This window comes from Sebastes fasciatus, chromosome 3, assembly GCF_043250625.1.
Source record: "Sebastes fasciatus isolate fSebFas1 chromosome 3, fSebFas1.pri, whole genome shotgun sequence".
Taxonomy (NCBI): Eukaryota; Metazoa; Chordata; class Actinopteri; order Perciformes; family Sebastidae; genus Sebastes; species Sebastes fasciatus.
The window spans coordinates 13,670,595-13,683,521 of record NC_133797.1 but is presented as its reverse complement, the minus strand read 5'-3'; the positions used below and the strand labels follow the sequence as shown (position 1 = coordinate 13,683,521).

The 12,927-nt window shown below is 44.6% G+C and overlaps 1 protein-coding gene and 1 long non-coding RNA gene across 2 annotated transcripts; both read right to left on the bottom strand.

Annotated features, from left to right (window-relative positions):
• Nucleotides 1–716: 716 nt before the first annotated feature.
• LOC141764143 (tubulin beta-4B chain-like) lies at nt 717–5,521 on the bottom strand. The gene is made up of 5 exons (XM_074629122.1): nt 5,245–5,521; nt 2,679–2,787; nt 2,472–2,582; nt 2,035–2,279; nt 717–1,945 (listed from the first exon to the last, which is right to left on the bottom strand). Exons 1-5 carry the CDS (start codon nt 5,299–5,301, stop codon nt 1,133–1,135), a joined length of 1,335 nt encoding a protein of 444 aa, XP_074485223.1. The 5' UTR covers nt 5,302–5,521; the 3' UTR covers nt 717–1,132.
• Nucleotides 4,806–5,238, bottom strand: LOC141764145 (uncharacterized). The gene is made up of 2 exons (XR_012593225.1): nt 4,899–5,238; nt 4,806–4,862 (listed from the first exon to the last, which is right to left on the bottom strand). It is a non-coding gene; the product is annotated as an uncharacterized LOC141764145 (long non-coding RNA).
• Nucleotides 5,522–12,927: the final 7,406 nt, after the last annotated feature.

Here is a 12,927-nt window from a genome sequence, read left to right as displayed (position 1 = left end):
CATAAAAAAATTCCCCTTCAATCCTCCACTTTTGATTTCATTTTTCATTCATCTATGCATATAACCAGGAGAACTACTACTGGCTGATCAAGCATAATAGAAAGAGAAACTGTCATTAACACTCACAGCCGTGAGACAAACGGTCTCCACAACAGCAGCTGCTTAACGTAGTGTATCAAGAACAGGATCTGTTTATCGTTTAATATGTATAGAAAGACATACATTATGTCTTTATATGTCATATAGTCTACATGGAAAGCTGACTGTGATGGTGTATCTTACAATTGCTCAAATAGACGTGCTTCAAAAGCCTCTGCTTTTACGATAAAGAAGTATTTCTGACATAACAGAGCATTTGGTGTTTCAGGTTTCATATTGCACAACTGAGTGAGGCAGTAAACTCATTGATCCCATTGCTGCCTCCCAGTGGTGAACAAGCACAACTGCCTAATCTGTAGACAATGCAGGTCTCCATTTTGGTTTGCCTTCATACTCTGACATCTTGAGTAAAACTAGAAAATGAATTACGCATCATCAGAGGTTTTTGATACTCTGGTTGGTCTATTTCAATCATAAGGAGTATTTTATACATATATTAACAAAATAAATCTCAAGAGTAAGGGTTTAATTATCTCCTTATATTGTTTGTATTTAATTTTAAAATGTATTATAATTCAAAATGTAGCATAAAGAAGAACGTCAAACACACAAGGGGATATTTTTCCAACAAATTTATTTCAATCAAATTTGCGTGACTTGAACAGTTTAATTGAATACTTGGCCCAGGTACAGTTTGACTGATGGTGAGAAATGAAGATAAACAGAAAGCTACTGACAAAAGACCACAAGCACACCTTTTTTAGCTACGTCTATACGAGCACCATGATGGGAGAGTCAATTTATTGTTGTGAATCCTACTCTAGCTAGGGGGGGGGGGGGGACCGACAATGGAAGAGGGAGGAAAGATGCAGAGAGAAGAGCAAACAGAAACATTGTGAGGATAAGAGAAGAGGGAGAGGAGAGTGAAACAAAAGTCAGAGAGAGAGAGAGCAGAGTAGGAGTGGGATAAGTGGATGGATTGTTGGATGGAGTTATGACGAGTGCAGTTGAGAAATGGTGATTGATTTTAGCCTTAGGCCACTTCCTCTTCTCCCTCCTCCTCAAACTCTCCCTCCTCGGCCGTGGCGTCCTGGTACTGCTGGTACTCGGACACCAAGTCGTTCATGTTGCTCTCCGCCTCTGTGAACTCCATCTCGTCCATGCCCTCGCCGGTGTACCAGTGGAGGAAGGCCTTGCGGCGGAACATGGCGGTGAACTGCTCGGAGATGCGCTTGAACAGCTCCTGGATGGCGGTGCTGTTGCCGATGAAGGTGGCGGCCATCTTGAGCCCGCGGGGCGGGATGTCGCACACGGCCGTCTTCACGTTGTTGGGGATCCATTCCACGAAGTAGCTGCTGTTCTTGTTCTGCACGTTCAGCATCTGCTCGTCCACCTCCTTCATGGACATGCGGCCGCGGAACACGGCGGCCACGGTCAGGTAGCGGCCGTGGCGCGGGTCGCAGGCAGCCATCATGTTCTTGGCGTCGAACATCTGCTGCGTGAGTTCGGGGACAGAGAGGGCTCTGTACTGCTGGCTGCCTCGGCTGGTGAGGGGGGCGAAGCCGGGCATGAAGAAGTGCAGACGGGGGAAGGGAACCATGTTGACGGCCAGTTTGCGGAGGTCAGCGTTGAGCTGGCCGGGGAAACGCAGGCAAGTCGTCACACCGCTCATGGTGGCCGAGACCAGGTGGTTGAGGTCTCCGTAAGTGGGTGTGGTGAGTTTGAGGGTGCGGAAGCAGATGTCATACAGGGCCTCGTTGTCGATGCAGTAAGTCTCGTCTGTGTTCTCGACCAGCTGGTGGACAGAGAGGGTGGCGTTGTAGGGCTCCACCACTGTGTCCGACACCTGGAGGCACAAAACGCAAAAGGTCAGCGGGGATAAAGAGCCAGAAAAAATAAAACATAAAAAGCAACAGTACGACGTGATGACTGTACCTTAGGAGAGGGCACCACACTGAAGGTGTTCATGATACGATCGGGGTACTCCTCGCGGATCTTGCTGATGAGCAGAGTTCCCATACCAGAGCCGGTGCCACCGCCCAGGGAGTGTGTAAGCTGGAAACCCTGCAGGCAGTCGCAGCTCTCGGCCTCCTTCCTCACCACGTCCATGACTGAGTCCACCAGCTCGGCTCCCTCTGTGTAGTGGCCCTTTGCCCAGTTGTTACCGGCTCCACTCTGGCCTGGAAGGAAAGGGTTCATTGAATATTCAACCTTATTAATCCCGTCAAATGGTCTTCATTTAAACTCATTTAAAAATAGTTTCTCTCTAATATGCTGATAATTAAAATGACCTTTCCTTTTCCTATAATAACCAACATATGTGTGTGTGTGTGTGTGTTTGTGTGTGTGTGTGTGTGTGGCTGATCACGTACCGAAGACAAAGTTGTCGGGTCTGAAGATCTGTCCGAAGGGGCCGGAGCGGACAGAGTCCATAGTGCCTGGCTCAAGATCCACTAAGATGGCCCTAGGCACGTACTTCCCACCTGGAACACAAATGCATCATGCGTCAAAACCGTTTTTTTTATCCTAAAAGAAAAGACAGACTATTAGAACACCACGTTGTTGTTAACAGTCCTGACCTGAAGCCTCGTTATAGTAGACGTTGATTCTGTCCAGCTGCAGGTCGCTGTCTCCATGGTAGCTTCCTGTTGGGTCGATGCCGTGCTCATCACTGATCACCTCCCAGAACTGCACACAGGTTGATGATGGGTTGGATTAGCCAGAAACCAGTTAATAAGAACTTGCATATCACAGTCTGAATTCATGCAAATTTCCTGCCTTCAGCAGCTGATTGACAGATAATTAAAAACTAATTTGATGATCGAATTATCATTTTTAATGCTTGTTCCAGCTTTTCAGCTGTGCCACTCTTCTCTGTTTGGAATTTGGACTGTTGGTCAGACACAACTAAGGATGCACCGATCCGACTTTTTCAGTTCCGATACCGATAACGATACCTGGGCTTTGGGTATCGGCCGATACCGAGTACCGATCTGATACCAGTGTTTAATTAATCAGCTGTGTGCCTCACTGTGTGGAAGTGACTGGGATCAATCTTTTATGTGTACGGCAACATCAGGCTTGACTTAAACATCGCCTTTCCTAACTTAGTAAAACTAAATGTAACAAATAAATAGATATACATTTAGTGAATTTTGTATTTATTATTAAAATAATTAATCGTACACCAGCAAATTGGCAATAAAATTAGAATTATAATTCAAGTGTAAACCTTTTTAATGCAGCAAATTGGTCAAAACTTAAAAAGGAATTACAATTCCAGTATATAATATATATAGTATATAAACATAGAATTGAATTTAATAGATCGGCCCCATTGTCACCAATACCCGATGCAGCCATTTGATTCAGTATCGGCCCGATATCCAATCTGGTATCGGTATCGGTGCATCCCTACAAATTTGATGGTCGAATAATCATTTAGGGGGCTGCGCGGGGGGGTGCACCGTCGCCTCACAGCAAGAGGGTCGCAGGTTCATATCCCGCTTTCTGGACCCTTCTATGTGGAGTTTGCATGTCCTCCCCGTGTTCACGTTGGTTTTCTCCGGGTTCTCTGGCATCCTCCCACAGTCCAAAGACATGAGGGTTAATCGTTGACTCTAAATTGCCCTGTGGGTGTGAATGTGAGCGTGAATGGTTGTCAGTCTATCTCTATGTGTCAGTCAGCCCTGTGATAGTCTGGCAACCTGCCCAGGGTGTACCCCACCCTTCGTCAGCTGGGATCAGTCTCTGATAGATAGATAGATACCTTCAGTAGATGGGTTGATTTTCATCTGAAATTAGGCTGAGCCCCATTATTTGATGCAGTAATAAAATACCAAGGATTTATTTTTTCATTGCAATTAAATATGTCCTTATATGTGTGTGTTGAAAAACTGCATGTCATGCTTGGGTCCCTTCTATGTGGCGTTTGCATGTTCTACCCATGTTAGCGTGGGTTTTCTCCGGGTTCTCCGGCTTCCTCTCACAGTCCAAAGACATGCAGGTTAATCGTAGACTCAAAATTGCCCTGTGGGTGTGAACATGAGCGTGAATGGTTGTCTGTCTCTATGTGTCAGCCCTGTGATAGTCTGGCAGACCTGTCCAGGGTGTACCCCGCCCTTCCCTTCGCCCAACGTCAGCTGGGATCAGTCTCTGATAGATAGATAGATACCTTCAGTGGATGGGTTAATCTTCATTTGAAAATGAGGCTGAGCCCATTATTTTGATGCAGGGTTGGTAATAAAATACCAGCCTATTAGGATTTATTTTTTCATTGCAATTAAATATGACCTAATATGTTTGTGTTGAAAAACTGCATGTCATGCTTGGGACCCTTCTATGTGGCGTTTGCATGTTCTCCCCATGTTAGCGTGGGTTTTTTCTCCGGGTTCTCCGGCATCCTCCCACAGTCCAAAGACATGAAGGGTAATCGTTGACTCTAAATTGCCCATAGATGTGAATGTGAGCGTGAATGGTTGTCTGTCTCTATGCGTCAGTCAGCCCTGTGATAGTCTGGCGACCTGTCCAGGGTGTACCCCGCCCTTCGTCAGCTGGGATCAGTCTCTGATAGATAGATAGATCCTTTCAATAGATGGGTTGATTTTCATCTGAAATTAGGCTGAGCCCCATTATTTGATGCAGTAATAAAACACCAAGGATTTATTTTTTTCATAGCAATTAAATATGACCTAGTATGTTTTGGAAAAAAAACTGCATGTCTGCACCCGGTGTCTGAGCCGCACCCCTCTCTCTCTCTCTCTCTCTCTCTCTGACCACACACACACACACACAGACACAGACACACAGGCACACACACACACACACAGTCTAGGTGTCGTCGTTCATTTTAAAGGGCATCATCCTCCTCCTCAGCCTTGGGGGGATGTCTCTGCTTGCCACCGCCCATCCCAAAGGATCCCAAAGGATGCTATTGTGCTTTCAGCCTTCAGTCTTCGTACACAACCCTCTCCCCTCCACTGTGTGTGTGTGCGTGTGTGCGTGTGTGATGACCTATTTAGTATTTCCTGTGGACAACATGGCCTCTTAAACAGGGCGACACGTAGACAGGCATTTAAAACACTGCATCCATCCACATAGCGCGGAGCAGCTAACAGGTTTAGATGTGTAACTTGTGTTTCATACCTTTGCTCCAATCTGGTTCCCGCACTGTCCGGCCTGCAGGTGCACGATCTCACGCATGTTGTCGGTTTGTGTGCGTCGAGAGTCTCAGGTGATAAACAAGAGGAAAGATCAGCTGATGACTAGTCTGGTAGTTCTGCTGTCGGGTCCTGGGCCTCCCGGTTGTTCAGTTCGCAGTGTGGCTGGCTGAATGGCGGAGGAGCTGTGTGCGCGGCTCTAAGCTCTCTCTCTCGCTCTTTCTCTCTCTCTCTCTCTCTGTGTCATCTCGCCCTTCCCTTTTAGTCTGCGGCTGCGCTGTTCATCCCGGTGCTGCAGCATGACGTCATCTCCATGACAACGGAGAACCGGGCACAACCGGATAGTATCGGGCCCGGCCGGCCTGCTGCCTGTCTGGGCTGGATTTGTTGGGAAACCGCTCGTTGTTGTTGTTGGGATTGGATTGGATTGGATGTTGAGATAATACTGTACTGGGGAGGAGGGTAAACGAGCGAGATTAACGTTCTTGTTAAAGTTTGATTGTGCTGACATCAGCATGTGATGTGGAGGAGTTAAAACCTCTTATTCCATTCGCCATCTTTCTACAGAGGGGGAGGGGAGGACACAGCAGGGCCGCTGAGAGACATCTGGAGACCAGGAGGAGGAGCTGCTCTGTGGTACCCAAACCCCCCCGCCCCAAAAAACTAAAATACAAATTAAACAATAAAAAATACAAATATTTGTTTAAATATTTGTATTTGTAAGAAAAAAAACCTGTTCAATTAGTCACACACAATGCTTTGTCCACACGGGGAACATCAGGAGCATGTGGCGGCTGCCTCGCTTCACGGCTGCGTGCGTGATTCATGGCTGCGGGCTGCGTGATTCGCGGCTGCGTGATTCATGGCTGCGGGCTGCGTGATTCGCGGCTGCGTGATTCACGGCTGCGGGGTGCGTGATTCACGGCTGCGTGATTCACGGCTGCGGGGTGCGTGATTCACGGCTGCGTTCATGATTCATGGCTGCGTGATTCACGGCTGCGTGCGTGATTCACGGATGTGTGCGATTCATGGCTGCGTGCGTGATTCACAGATGCGTGCGATTCACGGCTGCGTGCGTGATTCACGGCTGTGTGCGTGATTCACGGATGCGTGCGATTCAAGGCTGCATGATTCACGGCTGCATACGTGATTCACGGCTGTGTGCGTGATTCACGGCCGCGTGCGATTCAAGGCTGCGTGATTCACGGCTGCGTGCGTGATTCACGGCTACGTGCGAGTCACGGCTGCGTGATTCACGGCTGCGTGTTTCTGCTGCTGCAGCTGAATGATATGATGATCTTCTGCGCACCACGGGCACTCCATGCGCTGATGGTACGTGTCCACAGGTTCCGTGCTTTCCACGCTCCCCATTCATTGTCTATGCAAGCAGCCGCGCAATGCATTCTGGTAGCGTGGCGTCGCGATTCGAGAGACTAGGCGTGCAGGAAGCCCCCTCCTCATTTGCATAAAGTTGAAGTCCTGGCTACTTTATGCAAATCACGGGCGTCCGACGCGACTCGCCGCCTCTCCAAACTCCCGAAGATCTTTTAAAATAAATGTTGTCGATCCAAAATAAAGACAGATTCAGCAACTGCATGGATTATTTCTCGCCTCAAATGTTTTCAGAAACACATTTCAGTGAACTATTTACGTGAAATAAGAGAAGATAGTTTCCAAACGAGCCTCCAGACTGGTTCCGGTTTGAGCAGCAGCCAACGGAGGGAAAGCGTTCGTCCAATCAGGAGCCGAGTGCCTTATTTCTAGGACAGCCCACCAAGCGTCCAATGCTGGGAAGCGTCGCGTCGCCTTGCGATAAAAAACGCCCCTGTGGACACGTACCATGACTGTGACTGAATGTTGTGTTAATGACGTCAGTGCAACCAATCAGGTGATGACAGGAGAAGGAGGCTGCTCGAGAGGGAGCTCGGAAGGCGGTTGGCAACACTGGGCTGTGACTGGACAGGAGATGGCAGAGGGAAGTGACGGATCAGGAAGCGAGTTAGGCGAGATGGAATTAGGTGGCGGGAGCTACGGAGAGTGGGATATTGCTCGGAAAAAGAAACGTAAAAAGAATCCAAATAATAAATCGGATGATAGTGATTCTGTTGGCAGAGAAGCTGTAACAGAGAGGAGGAGAGATGATTATAAGGTAATCATTAAACTGGCGCAAGAAGGAGCTTCTTTTGGAGAGTGGAATCCAATACAACTTACCAGATCAATATGTAAAGAAATCGGAGAAATAAAAAGTGCTAAAGTGTTGAGAAACGGATCACTGTTAATTATGTGCAAGGATGGAGGACAACAAGGGCGAGCAATCAGGATGAACAAAATAAATGGCAGAAAAGTACAATGTTCCCTAGCTGGTGACAAAAAAACTAGTCAAGGGAGTCATCTCAGGGATCCCAGTAAGTGTAACAGATGACGATGTTAAAGCAAACATAACTAATGCAAAAGTAAGTGAAGTCAAACGCATGAAATCAAACAGAAATGGCATTAAAAGTGACAGTCTCTCAGTGCTGATCACTTTTGAGGAGGAAAAACTTCCCGAAAAAATCTTCATTGGATATATGTGCTATGATGTCAGGCTGTATATTCCCCCACCACTCAGATGCTTTAAGTGTCAACGATTTGGACATGTGGCGGCTGTGTGTAAAGGACACCAAAGGTGTGGAAGATGTGGAGGAGAACATGAGTATGGCAAATGTGCCCAGGGAGCAAAGCTGAAATGCTGCAATTGCGGTGGAGAACATAGTTCAGCGTACGGTGGATGTGAGGTTAGCAAAAGAGCGGCAGAGGTGCAGAGAGTCAAGGTGTATCAGGGAATCAGCTATGCAGAGGCAGCAAAGAAGGTTTCAGGAGGAATAAAGGTGACAAAGCAAAATAACACTGTGAATGAAGATGTTGTAAAATGTGCAGGATGCGATAAGTTGAAGGAGGAAACTCTGCTAGTCAGAAAAAGTGACTTTGTGCTCTTTATGGCAGAAATAATCAACTGTTCGGCACAGTCAAAAAGTCGCAATGAAAGGATTAAAATAATTGTAAGATCAGCTGAGAAGTACCTTGAAGTAAATGGGTTACAATGGGAAACAGTTAGAGACATTCTGAATGAAGATACACAATCCGCACAAACATGGGCTGGATCCTCTTAATGGTGCTAATTCTGCTACAATGGAATGCGAGAAGCTTAATAGCAAATGGACAGGAGTTTAAGAAGTACATTGATAAATTACAAAATAAACCGAATGTAATATGTATACAAGAGACATGGTTGAAACCACAGTGGGATTTTGTTGTAAAGGGATATTCTGTAGTTAGAAGGGATAGGGAATCTGGTAATGGTGGAGGAGTTGCAACATTCATACAGAATGAAATGAGTTACAAGATAATGCATGTAAACACTGAGCATGAATCAATTGTTGTTAAGGTGTGGACTGACAGAGGTGATATAGATATAATTAACTTTTATAATCCATGCGGGAAATTAAGTCAAGGTATATTGGAGGATGTAGGGGGATCATTGCAAAATAATGTAATATGGTGTGGGGATTTTAATTCACATAATTCATTGTGGGGGAGCAATAGCACAGATGCTAATGGTGTAGTTGTAGAAGAATTTATAGATGATCACTGTTTGGTGTGTATTAATAATGGGGAGGGAACACGGTATAATTGCACTCAAAACACAGAAGCAGCACTTGACCTAACATTTGTAAATAGTACTTTAGCAGGTGTAAGCACATGGAAAGTAATAAAGCATACTACAATGGGCAGCGATCACTACCCCGTACTGACTAAAGTTGGTGTAAAAATTTATTTTGATAAGGGAAAGAAAATTCCTAGATGGAAGTTGGAAAATGCTAATTGGGCTGCTTACCAAGAGATAAGTGACACGAGATGTGAGGGAATTAAAGAAGATTATCAAATGGATGTAAACATATTTAATGATGAACTAGTTAATGAAATAATTCAGTCTGCTGAGGAAACAATCCCAAAGAGTACAGGAACTAAACGTATTAAGAATGTACCTTGGTGGAATAGCGAATGTAGCAAAGCCATAAAAAATAGAAATAAAGCATTTAGGGAACTCAAAAAACTTCATTCACAGGATGCTTTGATCCAGTATAAAAGGGCACAGGCAATAGTAAGGAAAACAATAAGAACCCAAAAACGCACATTTTGGAGGCAATATTGTAGCAGTATAGGAAGAGAAGTACAGCTTTCAGATGTCTGGGGCATGATCAGGAGAATGGGAGGGATCAGAAGGAGTTATAAATTACCAGTGATGAATAATGGGGATCAAATGGCTGTCAGCAACCTAGAAAAGGCTGAACTTCTGGCGCAAACATTCAGGAAAGTTCACAGCTCCGACAACCTAACAGATGAGGCCAGGCGCTGTAGAAATAGTTTTATTGGAGAAATCTAAAATATTAGAGAAAAAAGAGACATCAGAAGATCCAATAGACCTGCCTTTTAGTATGTTTGAATTGAGAAGAGCAATAACTTGTGCACGTCAGACCACACCTGGTAAAGATGGCGTATGCTATAAAATGTTAGAGAACATGGCAGATAACACTCTGGTCACTGTTTTAAGACTGTATAACAGAGTTTGGGAAACTGGACAACTTCCTTCAGTGTGGAAACAAGCCGTAATAGTGCCTATTCTAAAACCAGGGAAAGACCCATCAGATCCATATAGTTACAGACCTATTGCCCTAACCTCTCATTTATGTAAAATTATGGAGCGAATGGTTACAGAGAGATTAACATATTTCCTGGAAAGTAAAGCTCTTTTATCTCCACATCAAAGTGGGTTCCGTAGGGGTCGCAATACTATGGACTCTGTCTTATGCTTAGAGTCAGACATCAGGAAAGCACAGACCAACAAAGAAGTAGTATTAGCTATCTTCTTTGATGTGGAAAAAGCATATGATATGCTCTGGAAAGAAGGGTTACTCATTAAATTGAATTCATTGGGAATTGGTGGTAGAGCATATAATTGGGTGAAGGACTTTTTATTTGACAGGAAAATACAGGTAAGAGTAGATGCAGAATATTCAAATGTATATACAGTAGATAATGGAACTCCACAAGGTAGTGTATGTAGTCCGTTATTATTCAATATAATGATCAATGATATATTTTCTCAGGTTGAGCAAAAAATAGGAAAGTCTATGTACGCGGATGACGGAGCTCTTTGGATAAGAGGCCGCAATGTATCATTTGTTAATAAGAAAATGCAAGCTGCAATAGCTGAGGTGGAGAAATGGGCAAACAAATGGGGATTCAAGTTATCAGTAGCAAAAACACAAGTTATTTGTTTCTTAAAACGGCGTAAAATCGCACCCATTTCCCTAAAACTGTATGATCAACCTCTGGAGCAAGTCAAAGCTGTTCGATTTCTGGGGATTTGGTTTGATGAAAAGCTCACATGGAACATTCATTTAGATAAAATCAGGAGCAAATGTAAAAAAGTCATCAATATACTGCGTTGTTTGACAGGACAGGAGTGGGGAGCAAGTAGAGCATCTTTACAACATATATACTGGGCTCTCATGAGATCTGTCCTTGACTATGGGTGTGTAGCTTACATGTCAGCAGCAGAATCAAACCTCAAGAAATTAGATGTACTGCAAGCTCAGGCTTTGAGAATCATTAGTGGATCATTCAGAACATCTCCGGTATCAGCAATGCAAGTGGAAGTGGGAGAAATGCCCCTACGGATTAGAAGAATAAAATTAATGCTGGCATACTGGGTTAATCTTCAGGGGCATTATGAAACTCACCCTACCAAAAGTGTTTTGATAGACTGCTGGGAACATAATGAAACAAACTTCATAAGCTTTGGGTGGGTAGGTGATGCAAAGGCAGAAAACATAGGGTTATGTCAATTCCAATATTGCTCTACAGTTTCAGTTTCCTCCATTCCTCCCTGGTTATTCCCATTACCAAATGTTGACCTCAATATACAGCAGGAATTGAAGGAGAAGTCAAAGAAAATTCCAGCATGGCGCATAGTCCAGAATTATTTGGATCAGCACTTCACAGACTCCGTGTTCTTATTTACAGACGGTTCCAAAGATCCTGAGACAGGGTGTGCAGGTGCAGCAGTTTATATCCCGGTGAGTGAGACATACATCAAGAAACGAGTATCAAATTATGTGTCAGTATATACTACAGAAATATTGGCAATATTATTGGCCCTGCAGTGGATAGAGGAGAGGGAAATAAAAAACACCGTTATTGCATCTGACAGTTTTTCAGCACTCACAAGCATAGGATCTGGTAGATCATCAGTCAGAACGGATTTAATTAATGAAATATTTCTCATTATGTATAGGATGGAAATAAAAGGCACAGGTACACGATTCATATGGGTTCCTGCTCATGTTGGTGTGGAAGGAAATGAGCAGGTAGACATTCTGGCCAAACAAACACTAAGAATTAAGAATATAGAATTACAAATTCCATTAAGTAAAGCTGAGGCTAAACCATTCATCAAGAACTATGCACAAAAAGTATGGCAGGAGTATTGGGATGATCAGGAAACTGGAAGGCATATGTACAATATACAGAAACATGTTGGAGCAGGGAGAAAGGTGGGCTGGAAAAGAAGGGAAGAAAATATCATCACTCGACTAAGAATCGGACATACAGGTCTTAATCAAACATTATATCGAATAGGCAAACACCCAACTGGGAAATGTACACACTGTAACCAGCCAGAAACTGTTGAACACGTACTGATACACTGCAGTAATTACACTATCCAGAGGAATCACCTTTTTCAGACACTAAGGAAGGCAAAACATCACGACTTTTCAGTGTCAGGTCTATTGGGGAATAAAGCAGATAATATATACAGTGAAATTATTCAGTTTTTGAGAAAAACTGATTTAGTTAAAAGAATCTAGAGTTTTCATTATCATTTTTTATTTATTTAATTTTTTTTAAATTTTTTTTTTTTTAGTTCTATTTTGTTTCTGCACAATCTTCTGTTCCACACTCCAGTCCAGGTGGTGGCGGTAATGCACCTCTAAGATGGTTTGCCAACCGCCAATAAACACCAAAGAAGAAGAAGAAGAAGAAGAAGAAGAAGAAGAAGAAGAAGAAGAAGGTGATGACAGACGAGGATCATACCATCAAGCAGGGAGGGGCGGGGGTGCGCGGTGCGCTGATGGTCTACAGCAGGGGTCTCAAACTCGCGGCCCGCGGGCCAATTGCGGCCCGCAAGACGATATTTTGTGGCCCCCACCTTGATATGAAAGTTTAATGTTAGTGCGGCCCGCAAATTTTTTTTTTTTTATAAAGTTTTTTATAAAGTTTTTTTTGGGGGCATTTTTTCATTTTTATTGACAGGACAGTGGATAGAGTCTTGGAAAGGGGGGAGAGAGAGAGTGGATGCGGAAAGGGCCACAGGTCGGATTCGAACCCGGGCCGCCGCGGTCAGGACCAAGTCTTGTTACATGGGCGCCCGCTCTACCAACTGAGCTAACCAGGCGCCCTCGGCCCGCGAGTTTTATGTGAATGGCAGTTTGCCGTTGAAGGTCCCTTTGTTGCGCGAGCCCGAGCTGAACGAACCTACCAATCACAGTGGGGTATATGGCTCCCGGGGACGGGCAATCGGCCGGGCTTGATGCAAGCAGAGAAACATTTCACAACAACTGTGGCG